This window comes from Gouania willdenowi, unplaced genomic scaffold (genome assembly GCF_900634775.1).
Source record: "Gouania willdenowi unplaced genomic scaffold, fGouWil2.1 scaffold_119_arrow_ctg1, whole genome shotgun sequence".
NCBI classification, from domain to species: domain Eukaryota; kingdom Metazoa; phylum Chordata; class Actinopteri; order Blenniiformes; family Gobiesocidae; genus Gouania; species Gouania willdenowi.
Window position 1 is genome coordinate 910,960 of NW_021144867.1, and position 20,919 is coordinate 931,878.

Sequence of the window (20,919 nt, forward strand, 5' to 3'; positions counted from 1 at the left end):
TGTGGCTTTACATTGAACCTAGTATGAAAATAGTTGGACATCACTGTGGCAACGTGGACAGAAGTCTGCGTCTTTCAGAGCTTTAATTAATCAAGCAGCAGCAGCTGAGGCGCAACTCGGGTGATCACAGCTGCAGCTCCACGACGCACGAATCCGTGTGGCTTAAAATGTAACTAAGTCCAAACTTCTAGTGCAATATAATGTTTCACCTTATCGGAGCGCTGCACTTATTCCAAGGTTAGAAGTGCGTAAGAGGAAAAGCACTTAAGCAGACGTGAGAATGCGCGCAAGGCCAGATTTGAATGGGAACGCCCACAATTCAGGGCCGCTCCACCCAGAGTGCGTAACTGGGATGGAGGCACACAGCGACTGACTTAAGTACAGAGGGAGAATAGCACGCAGCCAAAAACAGTGTTGCTGCGCAGCTTTTTGGAATAGAATAAAGCCCTATGTGAACGGTTTCCACCCGGCTTTGGTCGGGTATCCATCTTCTAGTCACAGTATCTGCTGCATTGCTGTGAAGTCGTTTCACTATGGAGACTTATTTCTTGATCCTGTCCTGTGCTCCTTTAAATGCAACATATATTAGTTTAGAATATGAGCTGAATGGATCCCTGAAGTGACCTGCATGCACCCACCGCTCGAAGGTCAACACTACATGAAGTGCAGTCTAGACAGCTATGCATGTTTTATTATTGCAATGAAATACATGCATTTATTTTGTTGTGACCATCACCAGCCCCCCCTAAGGAAGGGTAAGATAAACTTTATTAAAGAGAGAATATTAACAAGAGTGTTATACCATCGTGAGGGGGAAAGGAACAGGTGAGAAGAGTTGGGGTAGGACAATGGCAGGGCTTTTGTTAAAATATCAGATACGTATTAGATTTAGAAGCACATGGAAGGGAGCTGGGTTTGATTTAGGAAAAAAAGAATTGTTATTTCTACCATTCTACTATTTCATTTAGCAGACGCTTTTGTGTAAAGCGAAGTTCTACACAAGCAGGAATTTAGACTTGAAGGAAAAACCTTTAGCAAGTGCAACAGGCGCTTCAAGTTTCCTTGTGTGCTATTCAAACTGTCTTTACCAGATTGGATTTGGGCTGCGTTTGCCTGCAGTCTGAACGTAGCCTAAGGCATCCATCCATTTTCTACCACTTATTGGGGTCGGATCCCAGGGGCACCATCCTGAGCAGGGAAGCTCAGATTAGAGTTTGACACTAATATATTGTCATACACAAAACAATGAGTTTCCTGCAGACATAAATGTTTTCTGATGAGCTCACACTGAATAATGTGACATCACTTGCATCCATTCCTTTCATTCCAGCTTTTCATTGCGAGTCTGCTTGTTTTTTTTACACAACAAGCTCTGCGAAGTGTCTTACTTTTCAGGTTCAAAACATTCAAGTCCCCAAAATGTGTATTTTTATTTGTGTGTAAGAGGAAATGGATTTTATTGCTTGTGATTGTGCCATTGTTTGTGAATTTGGTAGAAAAATTGGCTGCTACATTCCTTTTAAAAGCATAAGTCTTTCTATTATTTGCATAATTTTGTCGATACGTCCAACTTAGACTAGGATCTGCTTCCTGAATGTATCCATGTATCACAGCATCATGTACTAACTGACAGACAATGGGTCTCTTAGCTAATAACTGTTCACTGTTGTTCTTAAAGACATTTTGCACAGTAACCTCTTATTTGTATATTTAAGTTATTAAAAGTGAAACTAAATGCTTTGTTGTTTTTTAGATACTGTAAATAGAAACAAGTTCATATCTGCATCAATGCCATTCACCTTCACCTTTATTTCATTTAATAAAGAAATATCTAACACACATGATAAACAAGTCTTTAATAATGTAATTAAGGTACATCCTTAGGAATAGAACAATGCTTGACTGGTAGATTTGGGTGGGTTTGATCCAAAATATTGATAATATCAACAACATTGGTATTGATTAAGGGGGTAAGCTATGAATCTAGATGACCTCTTATTGCGCTAACTTCCGGGATTTAATCAGTGTGTGCTGGACTACAAAACTTTAGCTTAATCACTATGGAAATTAATGCTGAATGGCTAACCTGGTTGCGACAAGGTTTTGCTCTGGTTTGGATGTTAGCGAGTCCTAAAGCCCCGCCCACTGACCAATCAGATTTCTTAGAAAACGACCTGCCCATTGTTAGATGATCCTGGTTGGTGCAGATTTGACAGCTGATTTTAGGAAAGAAGATTATTAATTATAGATGACATCCTTTAATTTACCGATGACATCCTTTAGGAATTATTTATATCTAATGGACTGATCTACAGTCAGCTGATGAAACCTTTGTGTCGATCCATGTGCGCAGACGGCTGAAGTTATTCATTCATTCATACGCTGGGTCTGACATTATCAGCAGGAACATGCACAATGTTGTTCTCATCCCAGTGTGTGTGATAGAGGTCTTCTTGAATAGAAACACGTGTGTGCTGTAACAAAGTTTAACTGCAGAGCGCTGTTCCTTTATCATCCAGTGGATTAATATCATTAACAGTGTCAGCAACTTCCTGCCTGGGTTCTTTCATCCCTGCCTTTTCTTTGAGGCCTGTCTAAAGGACATTAGGGCCTGGATGGACCAAAATTTTCTTCTTCTCAACTCAGACAAGACTGAGGTCATTGTACTGGGCCCGCGACACCTTAGAGAAACCTATGCTAGCCTAACTGCCCTAGATGGCATTACTCTGGCACAAAGCACAACTGTTAGAAACCTTGGGGTTCTATTTGATCAGGACTTATCCTTCAACTCTCACATAAAACAAACTTCAAGAACTGCCTTCTTTCATCTCCGTAACATTGCTAAAATCAGATCTATCCTGTCTCAGGGCGACGCCGAAAAACTAGTCCATGCTTTTGTTACCTCTAGACTGGATTATTGTAATTCTCTTTTAGCAGGCTGCCCGAGCAAGTCGCTTAAGACACTTCAGCTGGTTCAAAATGCTGCAGCACGTGTACTGACTAAAACTAGGAGAAGAGATCACATTACTCCTGTATTAGCCTCTCTGCATTGGCTTCCCATAAAATATAGAATAGAATTCAAGATTCTTCTTCTCACTTATAAAGCCCTAAATGGACAGGCACCAGTCTATCTCAAGGAGCTTGTAGTGCCATACAATCCCCCCAGAACACTACGCTCTCAAAATGCTGGACTACTCGTTGTTCCATTCATCTCTAAAAGTAGTATAGGAGGAAGAGCTTTCAGTTATCAGGCCCCACTTCTCTGGAACCATCTACCAACCACGGTTCGGGGGGCAGACACCCTCTCTACCTTTAAGGTTAGGCTCAAAACATTCCTCTTTGATAAAGCTTTTAGTTAGGAACCAGCTCATAGCTCATAATTAAGATGCAATAGGCATAGACTGCCGGGGGGGGGGTCTGGCATGCTCGGTTGGAGAGAGGTTGGAGAGGGCGTTAAGAGAGAGGTCATTTAGGTTAGAGAGGGACCGGAGAGGGTCCCATTCCTCTTTCAAACACTCCCTCTATGTCTGCTTACTCCCTTGTGTGTTTGCTCCTGTACTCCTTCTGGCTTTTGTCTTGCAGGTCCGTGGGATCCTCAGTGTGGAGTTACAGAGACTCAGCGGCTCTGTCTCCACCCTTTTCTCTGCACACACCCAACACAGCATAACGTGGATGGCTGTTCATCATAGGAATGGGATCCACACAAGGTTCCTGCTGCTTAACAGAAGGTTTTCCTTGCCGCCATGATGAATTCATGTTGGGTGTGGGATACATATGTATGTGTATATACGTATATATGCATATGTGTGTATCCATAAAATGAAGAGTCCGTCCTTAAGACTGCTCTACTGTAAAGTGCCTTGAGATACCATTGGTTATGATTTGGCGCTATACAAATAAAGATTGATTGATTGATTGATTAACAACAGGGTTGTCATTAGTCTGAATGATGGATTTTAATTATTCATCATTTTAAACTTCAGCAACCTGGTTGGTACCAAGTTATGAAGTGGATCAGATCTGAGAGAGTATAAAAGCTCCGCCTCCTGCTGTGCACTGAACTACTTCACTGTTGCTCTTCCTGTCATCATGGATTTATATTCATTATAATTGTTTAAGATCATAAACTGTTCCTCCATTCATTGTAAAGACGCTCAGTCTGCCAGTTCTCTCCATTGGTTGGTCAGATGATGCAAGCTCCACCCTTTTCATGTGCATGTGCACGTAGCAAGGCTGTAATCACTTGGCTTCAATTAGTGTGTTGTGATCGATGTTCGTAGTACAGCTCCTGTCTGACAGGGAGTGTTTGGTTAGTTGAAGCCAGCTAACAGAGAGATTAATCCACTTTAGATTCGTAGCATAGGCCCTAAATGATTGTGATACTAGTGTAAAAATACTGCTGCTGTTTCAACAAAGCGACAACCAAGCTGTATGTATCTGCCCATTCATTTTTTTAAATAATTTGTTGTGGTGTGATTTCTTTAATTTATATTTTTGGACACTTTTGTTGAAGAAAAATCCAGAAAGAACGTGCACTGTAGTGGATACATTTTATTACAGGTATATTTTTGTATTGTTTCTTAACTACCGAAACAATTTTTCTTGTACTTTGTTTATTTAAGAAAAAAATTCACACATGACAATGCTTGTTTTGGAACTTTCCTATTTTTTCTGAGCAAAAATAAGTTTTATCACGATAAAGTATTTTTCAGTCACGTATAGATGTTGCCCTTATTCTGTCCTATGTTTTGAGAAAATAGTCCAAATCACAAAAATAACTGAAGGCCAGCAGTTTGATGATAAATGATCAACCTAAGATGTTAAAAACCGAATCTTGCAGGATCACCCACCTTAACTGACCGAAAACGTCAAATGCAATTTTTTTATTAGTTATATACAAATAGTTATTGATTAGGTTTCTTAGGAGGTACATTATAGTAAAAAAGTACTAAATATCAAGCTGAAACATGATAGGATGGGGGGGCTTTGGCTGTTATTTTGTTTATTCGCGTAATCACGTGACAGTTGTTTTTGGATCATTAATAAGTCGATACATGATCAGTTTGTCCTGTTTTCTTTGGATCTATTTTTATTTTTTTATTTATTTATTCAGTTTATTTCCGACATGGTTGCATTCACAGAAGTTTCGTTATTCATTTTTTTTTTTTTTTTGTACATGCCGAAAAAGGAGACGAGAGAAGCAGTTTGCTTATCTAAGTCCCGTCCCCTGTTTTGAACACAGAAAATTTACATCAAAGCTTGTCTCTCTGGTCAAACAGTTGTTCTGAACACAATTTCATTTTTTTTTTTTTTGTCCTTTTTATGTAGGATTTATGCTCAGCTGTAGTCAGTGTTGTCTTCTTTCATTCCTCCTCTCCATCGTTGTTTGTGTCGTCCTTGTTCCCTGCAGATTTCATTCCCCGACGTTGTTTGCGTTCCTCCAGTTCAAAATAAGAGTTCATCTTCTTTCGACGTTCCTCATTGATGTGTTGATCTCGTATTCGCGTAAGAATGTGTTCCGAGTTTTTTCTTTATATCTAGTCAAGTTTGCAGCTTGTTTTGTCTCTGCATCAAGGTTATTCCAGCTGTTAATAGCTCTATTTACAGTGCTGTGTTTTCCAATGATAGATTTAACCCTTTCTTGTATAAACACATTACTATGTCTTAGGACATACGCAGTTTGTTTGTGTATGAAACGTTAATCTATCAGCTGATTAACAAAGGCTCATTTAAATGAGGAAACTTGTGCTTTCGTTTATCTCTAACTGGCATGTGCTGAAGCCTAATGCAGCTTACATTATGGACACAGGCAGGATCACCATGGGCAGGGCACCATGAGCAGGGCACCATGGGCAGGGCACCATGGGCAGGGCACCATGGCCAGGGCACCATGGGCAGGGCACCGGTCCATTGTAGAGCTGCTTTTATTTGATGTGTTTGACCATTTGCATTTTGATTGAGTCAACATGTCAAAGTTCTTTATTAGGGAATTTTTACCTGATGGATAAAAACACTATTTTCTCTATTCTATTCATGGTTTTATGATTAAGCATCAAATATGTGTAATGTTTGCTTTAGTGATGCACATTTGGCTGAGATGCTGATGTTTGTGTCAGGTTAGTATGGATCACGTCACACGGGCTGATCACCGTCTCCACAACAGTAACCTCGGTTATGAGTTCTCTAATGAGGGCGATGTTGTCCAATGGCAGCTCAGTGACACTCTCTGGTTGTGATTCTATTGGCTGAGAGCTTTTAAAGCCCTCCTTTACATTTCCTTTTTCTTCCTCTGTATGATGACCTCTGTTTGCTTTTGCTGCTTCTTCATTCTCTTCTCTCTTATTCTTCTTGAGCTCAGCTCCTTCATCTTCATGCTGCAGATGTGCTTTGACATCTTCCTGTTCAGTGATGGCGCCCTCGGCTGGTAATCCTTCTTCTTCTTCTTCCTTTTTTTCTGAAACCTCTTTTGCTTGTTGCTTTTTCACGTTCTGTGCATCCCAATTTTTCTTAATTTCTCCCTTTAAGTAAACGGCTCTGTCAGTCGTCTGCTGGACTATTGGAGTCTCCTCATGAATGCAACGAATGACCTCACTAAGGGTCCCAAGATTGACTTTTAAAGGTCTATCTGTGTCAGCAGAAAAGGGTTCAGTGCAAGGAATGACCTCTGACCTTTGATCTGATGATGAGAAGTCTGTCATAGAACAATTATCATGTTCTGTTTCTATGGACTTCTGGTCAGGAGGGTTCAGGGTGCCAGATTCTGAATTCAAGGTGCTAGAATTTGGAATCAGGGTGTTAGATTCTGGATTCAAGGTGCTAGATTCTGGAATCAGGGTGCTAGACTCTGGATTCAGGGTGCAAGATTCTGGATACGGGATGCTAGAATCTGAATTCAGGGTGCTAGATTCTGGGTTTGGGATGCTAGACTCTGGAACCAGGGTGCTAGATTCAGGATTCAGGGTACTAAATTCTGGATTCAGGGTGCTAGATTCTGTAAAGATGTTAGATTCTGAATTCAGGATGCTAGATTCTGGATTCAGGGTACTAAATTCTGGATTCAGGGTGCTAGATTCTGGATCAGAAATTAGATCAGCTGGAAGAACATCGTCTGTTACATCTTTCTCAGAGGTTGACGTTCCAGTCTCTGTTTTTACTGAGTCTGCCTCGGCCACAACTTCTTCACTGATTTTCCCCGAGCTTTGATCCCCTGACCTTTGATGTCCTGAGCTTTGATCCTTTGATCTTTCCTGTTCATCCGGTTCTTGTGTCACAACAATCACAGGTGACACAGGGATTGTGTCCTGCTCTGAGGTTTGAGCAGGACTGGCTTTGAGTTCAGCACCAGTGCTAACTTTTTGCTCAGCTATTTCACTATTACCTAGCAGCATGAGATGAGGAAGTTCCTCATTTTTGATTGGGACGACTGATGAGGAAAGTCGAGGGTGAACAGCTGGGCTCTGCGGGGCAGAGCGGGGCGGGCTGGGTCCCAGTAGACTGTACTGACTTAAGGCCAGATCAGACATGTCCAGAAGGAGGCTGATGGTCTTCCTGCTAACAGCCTCCTGGAGCACTGAGACAGAGAGTGCAGAAATATAAGGTCAGGGGTCAGATTCTGGATTACTTTGTGAAAGACAGAAAAGGCCTTTATCAGTTCAAAAACCAATAATTAAATGAACTGAGCCTTGAAAGATGTAAGGAACATGTAAGTAAATTTTAAAAAGCATTAATACATTATGTTTTGCTTGGTAATGCTTTCTAAGAAGAGAACAGGACATAATATATGCAGATCTGAGTTGCAAAAAACAAAAAGGTAAAAATAATCTCTCATTCATATAGTATTGTGGCATCATGATGTCAAAAGATGGGCAACTTTCATCACAGTAGGGGCAACAAAATGTGATTGTCTGATCCAAGGGCCACCTTAACAACATTCCTGTCAAAATTTAGAATAATGACCAATCTGAGCATTAATAGAAGAAAGAACAAAGGGTTTTGTGCGTTTTTGTTGTTGCTTTGTTTATTTTTCTTGTCATTTTGTGTGTTTTTGGAGTCATTTTCTACATTTTCGTTGTTGTTTTGTGGATTTTTGTGCCAATTTTGGCAACTTTCTGCCAATTTGTGTATTTGGGTTGATGTTCACTCATGTTTGTGTATTTTTGTTGTCACTTTGTACAATTTTCTGCCAGTCTGTGTATTTTTGTTAACGGTTAATGGTAATTAGTAATTTTTGCGTATTTTTGTTTTCATTTTGTGTGTTATTAAAAAAAAATTGTTGACATCTGAATAATTTTTTCTTATTTGCTATGGTTTTATGTATTTATTTGTCATTTTGTGTGTTTTTGGAGTCATCATGTGCATTTACGTTCGGTGCCTACGTCTAATCTAGTTCATCAAAGATCAAACAAAGCCTCATGATGCCCAACATACTAAATAACTAAATCACTATGCTCCTAGGAAAAAAAACATGCCATGCTCATTTCTTGTGTTTACCTTTCTCTATTTCTGTATTGAGGATGTTTCTGAGCACATCCTCGTAGATGTTTTCAACCAGGATGAAACTGCTGTAGTCAGAGAAAATGTACTGCTCAAACTGCTGCAGGTCCTGGACACAGAAAACACACTTTATGTTGAGCAGAAAGAACACAAACACAGGGTTGTGCCACATCTGTGGGTTCAACATACGGTTCTCCACCGACGGTCCATAGTTTTGGTGAGGAAGGGCAGAGTGATGTCCTGCAGAGCCTCCTGATACAGCCTCCTCTGGACCACCCGACTGTCATAATCCAGCTGCTGCACTCACACATATTTTAACATACTGAGTTATGGAGGAGTTCATTCATTTAACTCACTGGTATTCATTTATTCACTGATAATGAAGTTTTATCACAGCAGAGAGCTACATTCTTAACATTCATGTCAGAATTTATGATAACTGATCTGAGCATTAACACAGGAAAGAACATCTTTTTCCCTGTTTATTTTGGTTTTGTGTGATTTTTTTTTGGAGTCTTTTAGTGTTATTTTGTATGTTTTCCTCCCATGTTATGTGTGCTTGTTTTATGATTTTGGATTCATATTGTTTTTTCTTATCATTTTGTGTGTTTTTGCTATTGTGTGTGTTTTTGTTTTGTTATTTACGGCAGTGTTTATTTGTTAGGGTTTTGTGTATTTTTGTAGTTGTGTGTTTTGCAAGTAATTTTGTGCATTTCAGTTGTCATTTTGTGTTTTTGGAGTAATTTTGTGTGTTTTATGCAGTGTTTTTGTGTCATTTTTTTTGCGTTTACCTGAGGGATTTTTTTTGTAAGTTTCAGTTGTCTAATGTCGGGCTCAAATGATTCCTAGAGGTCCACAAATACATATTACAAAAACATTTTTTTTAATGAATTTTAACCAAGAAAGCCTCATCTATTTGAAACTATTTAATTTTTTTTTTATCGAGTTTCTTTTAACGTTTTTTAACCATGCCTTGCCATGCTTCTTAGGTTGACACACCACATAGTGGAATCTTTTCATGACAAATAATTTAATCTAATTTTAATAATATGTAAATACCATAGTAAATGTTTTCTGAAAAAGGAAACAAATAGGTTGGTATTATTAAGCGATTGGGCTTATTTTCTATTGCATATCTAAAATTAAGTATAGGTAAAAGTATATCTAGAATAATATGGTTTAATCAAAAGAATATTCAATCTCCAAAATATTGGATCACTGCAGCCTTAGTTTAATGATCCTAAAACAAAAGTAGATAATTTTATCTCACAAAAAAGGCTTCCTTGCATAATTGAGTATAAAATCCAGAATTGTTCAGACCTTTAGTACTCTTTCTTTGGCTCGTTTCATTTTCACTGGAACCTGGGAGGGTTGCAGTCTAGCCGATGACTTGATGAACTGCTCCAAGGTGTAAAGAGCATTTTCCTGCAGCTGCAACACAAACACAACAAGTATAGTTTCTTTCTGATCCACTGAGAATACTTTTGTTTGGTACCGGTTAGTGGTTCTTCTCACCTGCTCCAGTTCCAGATGTGTGAAGAAGATTAGTCTCTGTACGTCACTCATTCCAAAACGTTGCTCTAGATCTTCTAGTTGAGCTGCCACTTTCTCCACCTGCTGGTAGTACTGATCCAGACTGATGGAGCTCAGGCTTGATGAAGCCTTAAGAAAAAAGGATGGAAAAGACTAACGTTAAAGTATCAACTTAAACCTCACCAATAATTTAAAGCCTCTCTGACCTGCTTTGTGTGCTCAACTCCTCCTAGAGTTTCTGAAAACACAGAATCCATGTGTGCATGCAGTGCGTCCTGCATCCCAACAAACGCTGCACTGATATTGTCTGTGAGGGTTTCAGTCATTGAGGACATGTACGGTGTAATAAACTCACGGCACACCTCCTCTGCTTCCTTACTTATGCAGTCTGAAACATGTCAACAAATGTTACCATTACTGTTCAGACAGGGATGCTTTAATGTAACAATCAATGTTAACCTTTGACTTTCTGCTCCAGGTAGCTGTGAGAAGTCACAATCTGGTCCAAGTTTGATCTAATAAGCATCTGATTGGCTGATGCTGTCTGATGACACTCTTTGCGGAGAGATTGGAGCTTTGCTGTCAGCTGTTCCAGCACCACAGTGTAGGTGGCCTGCACCGTCTGAAAGCCAAATAACAATGTTAAAAACACAGAGTTTAGCTGAGCCAACACTAAACTCACTCTTTCATCCTCCATAAAGGGCAAAAGAGTCATTTTAGTCCTTCATGGGTTAAAGATTCATTATAATTCTACAACGTCTATAGACAACCAAAATGATATGCGTATAGACGTTCCAATAGGCCATGATCTGACGTCCATATCACAGCCAGAATTAGTTGATGAAATTGTTCTGTCAGCTGTTTCATCAGTATGTGACAAGCTGATGATGATCATGATCATGATGATCTTATAAAGCCAATCCTTGTGCTTCAAAGCTAAGTCTAACCCTATAAATTTACGTCTAACCATCTAATCTAAATCTAACCCTAACAATCTAAAGATATAGCTAACCCTATAAATCTGTGTAACCATATAAATCTAACCCTAACAATCTAAAGGTATATCTAACCCTATAAATCTACATCTAACCATGTAAATCTAACTCTAACAATCTAAAGATATATCTAACCCTATAAATCTAAGTGTAACCATATAAATCTAACCCTAACAATCTAAAGATATATCTAACCCTATAAATCTAAGTGTAACCATATAAATCTAACCCTAACAATCTAAAGATATATCTAACCCTATAAATCTAAGTGTAAGCATATAAATCTAACCATAACGATCTAAAGCTAAGCCTAACCCTATATATCTAACCTTAACCATATAAAGCTGACCCTAATGCTTTAAAGTTAACCCAGTTAAACCCTATAACTCTATGGCTAAGAAGCTAACCTCTAAAACTATAAAGCTAGCCCTAACGATTGCGTTAGACTTATTTTGTAGATTGAATCTTAATCTAAAATTTCAAACTTCAGAATCATGATACGTTTATGGCTGGTAAAGCTAACCCTAAAGCTAACACTTTGAAGCTAACAATACACTAATACAAATATTATATTAAGATTTGAATTAAAATTAGATACCTATATACACATTTTATTTAAAAAGAACACACTAGATATTACAACAACAACAAAACACACAATATATCTAGGATTAGACACATTTAGAACAATATGTAAGCCATGTTACAAATAGATTCATTACTTTAATGATAGCAGTATTATTACTTAAAATAAACATCATGAAGAAAAAAAATGTATTTGAGGGAGAATGGAAAAAAAAACTACATGTAAAAGACACTAGTTGTATTTTTCTAAATAGCATTAGCGTACCTCAACATATTAAATAATCTAGGTTGAACTCACTGCTTGCCACAATCTTATCCGTTCCATCTGTTTCCCCTTCACCCTGGAATGGAGCTGAGTCTGTAACCATGGCAACACTTCTTCCATCACCTGAGAGGCCAGCACCTGGACACACACACACACACACACTATTCAGTATGTGATGACTCCACAGGTCTGCACTATGTGAGTGTTTGCTGACCTGCTCCTCTGCGCCAAACTGCATTTCCCAGGATTCATAGCGTCCCTTGTCCTGTCGGTACTGTCGCAGAGCTCTGGCAAACGCCTGGCTCTCAAAGGAAGAACTACGCCAGGGATCTGTAGGAGGTAGTTGTTGTTTATGATTCAGTGAGGGTTTAATGTAAATACTAAGGGTGTCAGAAAAAATATATATCGTGATATTTCACCGGGCGCGTATTGTATCTATCCGAAAAATGACCAAATCGATTTTTTAAATGATGTTTTTCATGAAGAAAAAACATTTAATTTCACTAACATATGCATAGCACGTAAACGCCCGGTCACTAGGTGTCAGTGAACCACATCAGACCTTGTTTAACTACCTCAGTCCTCAATGTGTTTTAGCTGGAAGTTAATTACACTTTATTTTTATAAAACATACTGAGCTTTTATAGATGTATGTTGCTTTTTTTGTCTTTGTTTTTTTTTTTTTTTTAGCAATTTAAGAACGTAACAGATTCAGAATCTGTTTTAGAAGCAAAAGTTAAACTTTTTTGAGAAATGTAATTTGACAGTTTGATAAACATACCACTTGTTTTTAATAATTGTACTTAGTTACCTTTGATTTGTTCTCGCAAGTTTTCTTGCAAGTTTTTATTTGTTCTCGCAAATCGTAAATCTAAAAATGCACACCCCTAATAAATACAGGTGAAATTGTTCCAGATCTCTCCTTTCAAACAATTCAAAAGTGGGATTTAGACAAATCTAGATGAATTTTAATAAAATATCAAAGTTTATCATAAGTCAAAAATGTTCATTTTTAACTACTGCAGATAAAAAAAATGTTGCTTTCATAATAAAATGTTTGTACTTGGGACTTTTTCATGTTTTTCTGTCTTTGTGAATCACTTTCCTAGAAAGAGTTTGGATTAATCCTTTCTTACTTAATCAGATAGAAACGAGGAAGAGAAACTCATTTTGCTCAAAAACTTCTTTATTTTACCAGCAGCATCTGCAGCATTTCCACAAAAACAAGCTAAAAATAAATAAATTAAAAAAATCAACGTCCATGATGCAATTCTTCCTCTGTTGTCACCATATCAAAGTAATATAAATTAAGTCTTAGTCAGCAGACAGAAGTCCCCATTTATTCCAAAACTGAACGCTAACCTGTATCTAATTTATGTGACCAACTAACATTTAAATAAACAATGTCGATTTTATTTTGTTTATTGATACATATAAGTACGGTAATCAAAAACAATGTATATTCCTGAGCTTTCACATCCACTTCTACATTTCAGCTCTATAATAATCAAACAAAGGAATAATACTGAGTTATATTATAAGCAGTGAAGACCACGACTTTATGGTTAACTCTGCATGTTGTGGTTTTTTGATGATGAGACCAGTTGTGTGTTGCTTCCTGTCACTGTTGCAAACACAGTCGTGCAGATGTTGATGCTGCGTTTGTGAAACCTTATGACTGATAGAAATGTGACTCATAGCCCACCACACAGGAAATAAACTGCATCTATTTATTTATACGTTGTCATGCCAGGGTTTCTAGTAGAGATGAAATATGTGCTGAAGGTTATTAAGAACAATGTAAAAAAAAAAAATAAATTGTTCGCTGCTCCAAAAAAATGTAAGAATCTCCTTGTTTTATAGTTTTCATGTGCTTTACCTGTCATAACTGATTGTTTTTCTAATATTAGACAGCTATTTCACACATAGGTGAATTTAGAAACTAAAAGCTTTAAACTGTCTTTAAAATGATATACAGATGTATTTTTTTGACACAGCGAGGCCACAAAAATGTGATTGTCTGATCCAAAGGTCTCACTATCAACATTTATGTCTGCATGTCAAAAAATAACAATCCGAGCATCAATAAAGGAAATAATAAAGATTTTGTCTTTGTCTTTTGCTGTTTTGTGTGGTTTTGTTGTTGTTTTTAGTCATTTTGTGTGTTTTTCGAGTCACAATGTGTATTTTTTTTTTGTCATTTTGGGACATTTTGTTGTCCTTTTGTGTGTGTTTTTTGTTAAAATGTCTGTTTTTGTTATTACTTTGCGTGTTGTTGTCATTTGGTGTATTATTTTGTCATTTTCAGAATTTGTTGTCAGGCCCATATTAATTAAATATTTTAAATAAAGAAAACTTCACTTCAATTTTAAAAAAAAGCAATATTAGTCAAAGAAAAAAGTATACAACTGAATTTTCTGGATACAAAAAGTTTGTATTCAAACACTTTTTTTGATTGAAGTAAAAAATGTTTTGAAGTAGTTTTTCTTTGAATCTTTGGGGAAAAAAAAGTTAGGGTTAGGGTTTTTACCAATATTTTGATGATTGTATTTTTTTTATTATTATTGGATAATAAAGATGAAGTTTTACCAAGGTTGCAGTGTCGAATGCAGGTCTTTAGGTGAGATAGGAAGTGATGTCGTTCCTTCTCTTGTTGGAACAGGAAGCAGCTGTGGCCTCTGTGAGGAAGCTGCAGGTACACAGCAAACGTATCGGGAGGCGACACCACCGAAGAAGAGTCCTCTCTTGCTTCTGGTCACACATGCAGCAGAACATAAAGCAAGTACATTATTTGAATGCCTTATTACACAAATACACAAAAAATCCAACAGTTTCTAAACTTGTTCTGTTTGGTTTATAAATCAAACGCCTGTGTGAACAGTCAATGAAAGATAGGTTGTGATCTGAAAAAGAAAGATATTTGCAGAAAAGAGATTCTATGCCGAAAGAAAATGATGCAACTTAATTTTATACTGTAATACCACCAGTGGCCACTAGTGTATTGCAGGTCTTGGTGTTAAAGGGATCCTCCACTGTTTTTACAAATTTAAACGGTCTGTTGAAGACGCCCAATCATAACATCAGCTGTGCACTTTTTAAAGGAGAGTAAAGGTCATTTAGAAGAGATCTTCTTCTCTGCTTCATTGTCTACTCCGAAACCGGAGAGTTGGAACTGTCGCCCTGTGCGGTATTAGATTATTTTTTGGGGCAAAACGGTTTTTATCCTCTTTCGATAAACAAAAGAGGTTTACGTCGACATCTTTTACTTTTCTGGATTATTTACAGCAACCAAAAGAAGCACAAATTGGCATTTTGACCGAAAAAGCTGCCAAATAACCTAAAAAGCAGTCGTAATGCTTCACTCCAATAGAAAACAATAGGATGTTTACAGGCAGTGGGGCCGTGTGACATCATTAATCATGTGATTTCAAGATGGTGGAATACAGGCTCTAAAACGGTAAAGTAGTCCCATTTTTAAAAGGTGATAAAACGAATGTGATGCAAAATAATGTGTTGTGTTAGGCACAGATCTTCTAAGTACATGTTAAAGGTTTTACGCCACATTTGTAAAAACAGTGAAGGATCCCTTTAAGGCCATTTTTACTAGTTTTACTATATTGAAAGCACAGTATACTCATATACAGCAATGTAAATGTTTGACACATTCATGTAGAATCCAAAGTTTTAAATGAAATTGTGTTATTTATATTTCCTGCCATTGTGTTTAATATGAAAAACGAATATGTTTGATAAAACATGAATTTAGTCCCATTAAATACCATTAAGGATTCCTGAACAGGTCTTTTCCAGGTGAACTCTGAACTCTTCTTCTGTGGTGAATACGCTGCCCCCTGCTGGTTGAATGATTAACTTAGCGGCGCAGCGGTTTCTGAAACTCTTAAATTGGAAACACAAAAGAGAGTTTTTACATTTGTTGTTTAGTGGATTGAACTGTGTGAAATGATGTGTGTGTTACCTCTATGTTCTCAAGTACTTCCAGGTTGTAGTTCCTCCTCAGGACAATGTATCTCTCTCTAGGTTTCTTTCCTTGCTCATCCCAGCAGGAGAACTTTACACTGCTTTGGTACAGCACTGTTTGTGGGTCATACTGTGGCTACACACACACACACACACACACACACACACACACACACACACACACACACACACACACACACACACACACACACACACACACACACACACACACACACACACACACACTTACTTTACTAAATTAAGAACATGGATGACGTCACGAGGTTAAGGAAAGGTGTTAGGAGAGGAGTTAGGGAAAGACGCACTTTCACTAGGTGACGACCACAAAGGTTAGTGACGTCTGCCGTGGATAAAAAACTACAAATTTCCAAAAATGGACTAAAAGCTCATGTGTAACACTTTCCGTTGATATAAAAACTTATAAGGTTTGAATGTAAATCAAAGACAAAGAGGCTACAAGGAACAACAGTGAAACTAAAAGAACGTCACATGCTCACGCTCACCTTCCACTCATAAATATAAATTATGTTGAATAAAACATAATGTGGCAAAAAAATGTCTCTGATCCCTTTTTCTTGAACCACAGAGAGTCTGTTTTATATCAGTTATAATCTGATAATATGTCTTACATATAACACGTATATGGGTTTTAGATTATTTATTTAAAGTTGTTCAAGGCATATTATTGCTTTGAAAGCTTACATGGTCTCCGTTACTTATCGTGAGTTTCCGTGAGCACTCGGGTGTGCGTTTCCCTTTAAATGTTGTCGCAGCAAGGAATTGTGGGCCTGCATTATTTCGTCTCCTTTAGTAAAGGATGCATCAGTGTTCCCTAGGCTAAAGGAGGAAATAAAGGAAACATTGAGTCTCTTTTCCTGAGCTTAAAGAGAATTCGGACGCCCTTCGTTATGGACACCACTTAAACACTTCCGGGGGTAAAGGAACGGTGGATAGTAAAGGAGATAGGAGGTACTATTCGGACGCAGCCTTACCCTTTGTGTCAATATTAGGCTCCTCCCCTCTTTTTTAGGCTCCACCTCCTTGTGTACTTGTCCATAGTAGGCAGCTGCATACTGCTGACGGTAAAATGCACTGAACCTCTGGAACGAACTGTCAGCAAGTCCTGAATACACAAAAAGAACAAAAATCATTTAAAATGAGTTTTACTATTCAGAGTCTTTCTATAAATGTATATACCTGAATACACCAAAAACACTTTTTTAGTAAATGTCAAATAGATATTTAGTCAAAGTATTTTAGATTAGCATATTTTGTTAGTTACAAAAATGTGAGTTTAATTGAATATGTAGTTTATCTAGCTGTTCTCTACAACAGTGTTTCTCAAATGGGGGTACGTGTACACCTAGGGTTACGCGATGACACTACAGTGGGTAAAGAGAGAGAGAGAGAGAGAGAGAGAGAGAGAGAGAGCGAGAGAGAGCGAGAAAGAGAGAGAGAGAGAGAGAAAAATTAATAAATAAGAAATGCCAGAAATGAAAACACTGAAGAAAAAAATGATTGAGGAAGCATTAAATACTGTTTTTTCTACTTATTTACAAAGTTAGATTCTTTAACACTCACTGATTCCATCATTAGGCTCTGTTGTTGTTTTTTATAGTATTCTGAGAAAAATATTATTTTTGAACAAAATAGTACTTGGATTCAGAAATAAGAGAAATTAGGTACTTTAGCCAAACAAGTATGAGAACCACTGATCCACTGCATAAGCAGTTATACAGTATAATACAAAATATCATATAGTTTGACATAGATGTTTTTAAAATTCAGTGAGTATTGCTAAATTTGAGCCAAGCCTAATGTACCATTCTTTACATCTTTAAAGCCATGTGTTCTGGTATGTTTGGTATTTTAATTGCTTTACTGATAGAGTCATAATGTTTATCGTTTGTTTACAGAGAGCAGCCACTATCACATATTCTTAGAGTTGGTCTCAGACCCGCCTAGCTTTCATCTAACACACTGACACACACGCACACACACTGACACACACACACACACACACACACACACACACACACACACACACACACACACACACACACACACACACACACACAATATATAATGGCTCAAAATAGCTGTACATTCTTTGTTTGTATAGGACATAATTGACCGGATGCAACTGTGCCGATAATAAACGTGAAGAAAAGCACGTTAGCATTCACACAGGACGTAAATCTCAAAAAATTAAAAAACAAATGCACAAATTAAACATTTCGTAATCTTTATTTAGTCTTAAAGGGGACATATTATACCAAGTTTTCACCTTTTAAAAGTGTTTCCTGTGGTCTAAATGACATGTTTGTGCTGGGGTTTGGTCGAAACACAACACAGATCAAGCAACAGGGGAGGTTGAATACCTTCTATAATCCAGCTGTTTCAGAGCGCTCCGTTTTGGGTGGTGTGTCCCTCTAGTTGCAAAGACCTCCCCTTCAACCTCTTCCGCGGGGTGGCACACACTAAAGGTGTGTTCACACCAAATGCGATTGAAGTGACTTGATTACATTCGAAATCATTGTAAATGACGCGACTTCAAGAGGTTCTGCGCGACCTAGTCGCTCAAAGTTAAAAAATTTGAACTTTTCAAGCGACTTCAAGCAACAACTCCTCCGTCCTTCACTGTCTGTAGAGCCGAGGCAGCAGCCCCTCCCTCCCGCCATTGAAGTGCCTGCAGTCGCTACAGTCGCATTCTGTGTGAAAGCACCTTCACTCCTTCGCTAGCAAGAAAAACAATGGCGGACTTTCGCAAAAGTTTTAATCAGGTTGGGGGTGTAATTTCTTTCCCGATTTAGCTTGTGATGTCACAAACTTAGAAAATTTGAAACTGAGGACTTTTCTCTTTGTTGTAAGACTTACTCAGACCACAAACAAACGACTGAATGGTTTTATTTCACATTTTCTGTGCCGGTTGACACTCAAGTTACCTCATATGTGGTCAAAAAGACAGCAAAAGTGGATTTTTCAAAGACACAAATCTCCAGTTACAAGCCTGCTTCCAGGGGCAGTATTTTGCTATTTGTTCGAAGAACCCCAAAAGCATAGTATTTGAGGTTTGTTTTCCCAAACTTGCCTGTTTTCCAGACTTTTAGCCCTCTGAAAGGTGACTTTCTGAGCAGTTTAAACAGGCTGTTTTGGGGCCTACTTATGCATGTTCATGAGTGGGCGTGTCTATAGACACTGGCTGTTGTTAATGTTTTCAGCCAAAAAACTGCACATTACAGTAAAACATATGGCTATATAAGCGCTATTGTGATTGTGAGTCCGTCTCAGCACTTCGGGCTGTATGTTTATGACAGCAGCAGTAGCAGCGGAGTAATTCAGCTGCTTCAAACACCCACCGGAGTGTTAAGCTGCTAAGTCACTTTCTCCTCCTCATCTCTATTAACTACAGGAATAGTGCATTTAAGGTGCCAATCATTAGTTTTGTCCAACCTCTGCATCGTATTGTGTCACAAATCAGATCAAGTCAAAGGTGATACAAGGCAATATAATGGATACTAAAAATGGAACTGCTCCCTGTGTTCTACATCGTTGCTGCCCACTGCTCCTCTGGGAGGGTTGAATGCTGAGAACACATTTTGTGTATGTAGCTTTACATTTATGACAATAAAGTATAATGTATATCCTATATTAAACCGCAGTGTTTGTTTTAGCTGTGAGCTAGTTTTCTTAATTTATAGGGTAGGAGGAGCCAGGATTGACAGGAGGAGGAAATTCCGCTAGGTGACGTCAAGTAGCGGGAAAATCCAACTCGCCCGTTTGGAGCTGACTTTTTACAAAATGTAGAATAACAAGGGAGGGAGGAAACTTTTTCAACTTTGGCCCTCTGAAAACCGTTATAAAATATATTATATAGTAAGTATAAAGTGATTTTTTTCCATAATACTGCCTGCCCCTTTAACCATTAGCTTAAAAAAAACTTTTTCTTTGAGTTTTTTTTTTTTTTGAAAAGTGCTATAAAAAACTGATGCATTATTTTATTTTATTTTTATTTATTTCACATCAATCAAAGAACAAAATCAACTTTTTAACTGTTCCTTGCAATCAAAAAAGTTTTTAAATGCAAAAATAAACTTGAAATCCCACCAAAAATGTGGGATTAAGGTGATTCAATTTTTTTTAAAGATTCAATAATAAAGACAAAATGAACACTTTAAACAGTAACAAACAATTCAGTAACAAGAAAGGTCTCTCTGTGAAACACAGCTTAGAAATTATTCACCACCAGGCTTTGTATCCCAGTGTCCCATAAGCAGAATTACACTTATGAACTTTTAAACACTGCATTTATATACAGTTCAAGTCTCAATAAGAGATCCATTTAATGAAAAAGTAACAATATCCACAAATGCTGTATCATAGGCAGCAATAACCCTTTTGTCTCTTTTTCACATGCCTTCATTACTATTATTTTCAACCCATTCACTTAACACTATGATTCTTATATTAGCTGAGATGAAACTCAATAGAAAAATGAACAAATTCTTATTTACCTTTGATGTGACTAACTTTAGCCTCATCCAACAAGCCAGAGGAAGATGCACCCATGCTGTATTAGCGGTCTATCTGCAAAAAATATTTTTGCTGTTATTTATATTCATATTTACTTAAAACAATCAAAACCTAAAGGAAGCCGAGACTTACGTTGTGGTCACTAGGAAAGCTATTTGGGTTGTGTCAGGAGGCTGCTTGTGCACAGCGTGTTTCCTCCACTTTGTGGTGAGAGGGTGGAGCCTATCTGTCACATCAGCCACATGCTTGTTATCATTAAATTATCATTCAATGGATGAAACTAAAGAATGAATGAAACATTTGACCATAAACCTGTGCTGTATATGAATATTTTATATTTCAGTTGAAAGATATAAGCTATATTGTGTTATATATAGAGAGAGGCGTAAAGAGTACTGATATATACTACTCCAGTAGAAGTGCTGTTAGATGATTGAAATTGTACTCAAGTACATGTACAGGAAGTCATACAAAAAATACTCAAGTACAAATTAAAAGTTGCTCACTTCGATAGTA

The 20,919-nt window shown here is 37.7% G+C and overlaps 1 protein-coding gene across 3 annotated transcripts; it reads right to left on the minus strand.

Moving 5' to 3' along the window:
• Positions 1 to 5,329: 5,329 nt before the first annotated feature.
• On the minus strand, positions 5,330 to 20,563 carry LOC114458441 (protein Niban-like). 3 transcript variants are annotated; one of them, XM_028440808.1, is made up of 15 exons: positions 20,536 to 20,563; positions 20,385 to 20,453; positions 16,863 to 16,993; positions 15,848 to 15,985; positions 15,651 to 15,768; positions 14,461 to 14,622; positions 12,086 to 12,201; positions 11,905 to 12,009; positions 10,486 to 10,648; positions 10,233 to 10,414; positions 10,009 to 10,155; positions 9,814 to 9,924; positions 8,683 to 8,790; positions 8,491 to 8,602; positions 5,330 to 7,570 (listed from the first exon to the last, which is right to left on the minus strand). In XM_028440808.1, the coding sequence occupies exons 2-15, from the start codon at positions 20,437 to 20,439 to the stop codon at positions 6,075 to 6,077; spliced, it is 3,144 nt and encodes a 1,047-aa protein (XP_028296609.1). In that variant the 5' UTR covers positions 20,440 to 20,453; positions 20,536 to 20,563; the 3' UTR covers positions 5,330 to 6,074. The 3 variants fall into 3 exon arrangements, with proteins under 3 accessions (XP_028296609.1, XP_028296610.1, XP_028296608.1); XM_028440809.1 differs by having other exon boundaries at positions 14,461 to 14,619; positions 20,385 to 20,457; XM_028440807.1 differs by having other exon boundaries at positions 20,385 to 20,457.
• Positions 20,564 to 20,919: the final 356 nt, after the last annotated feature.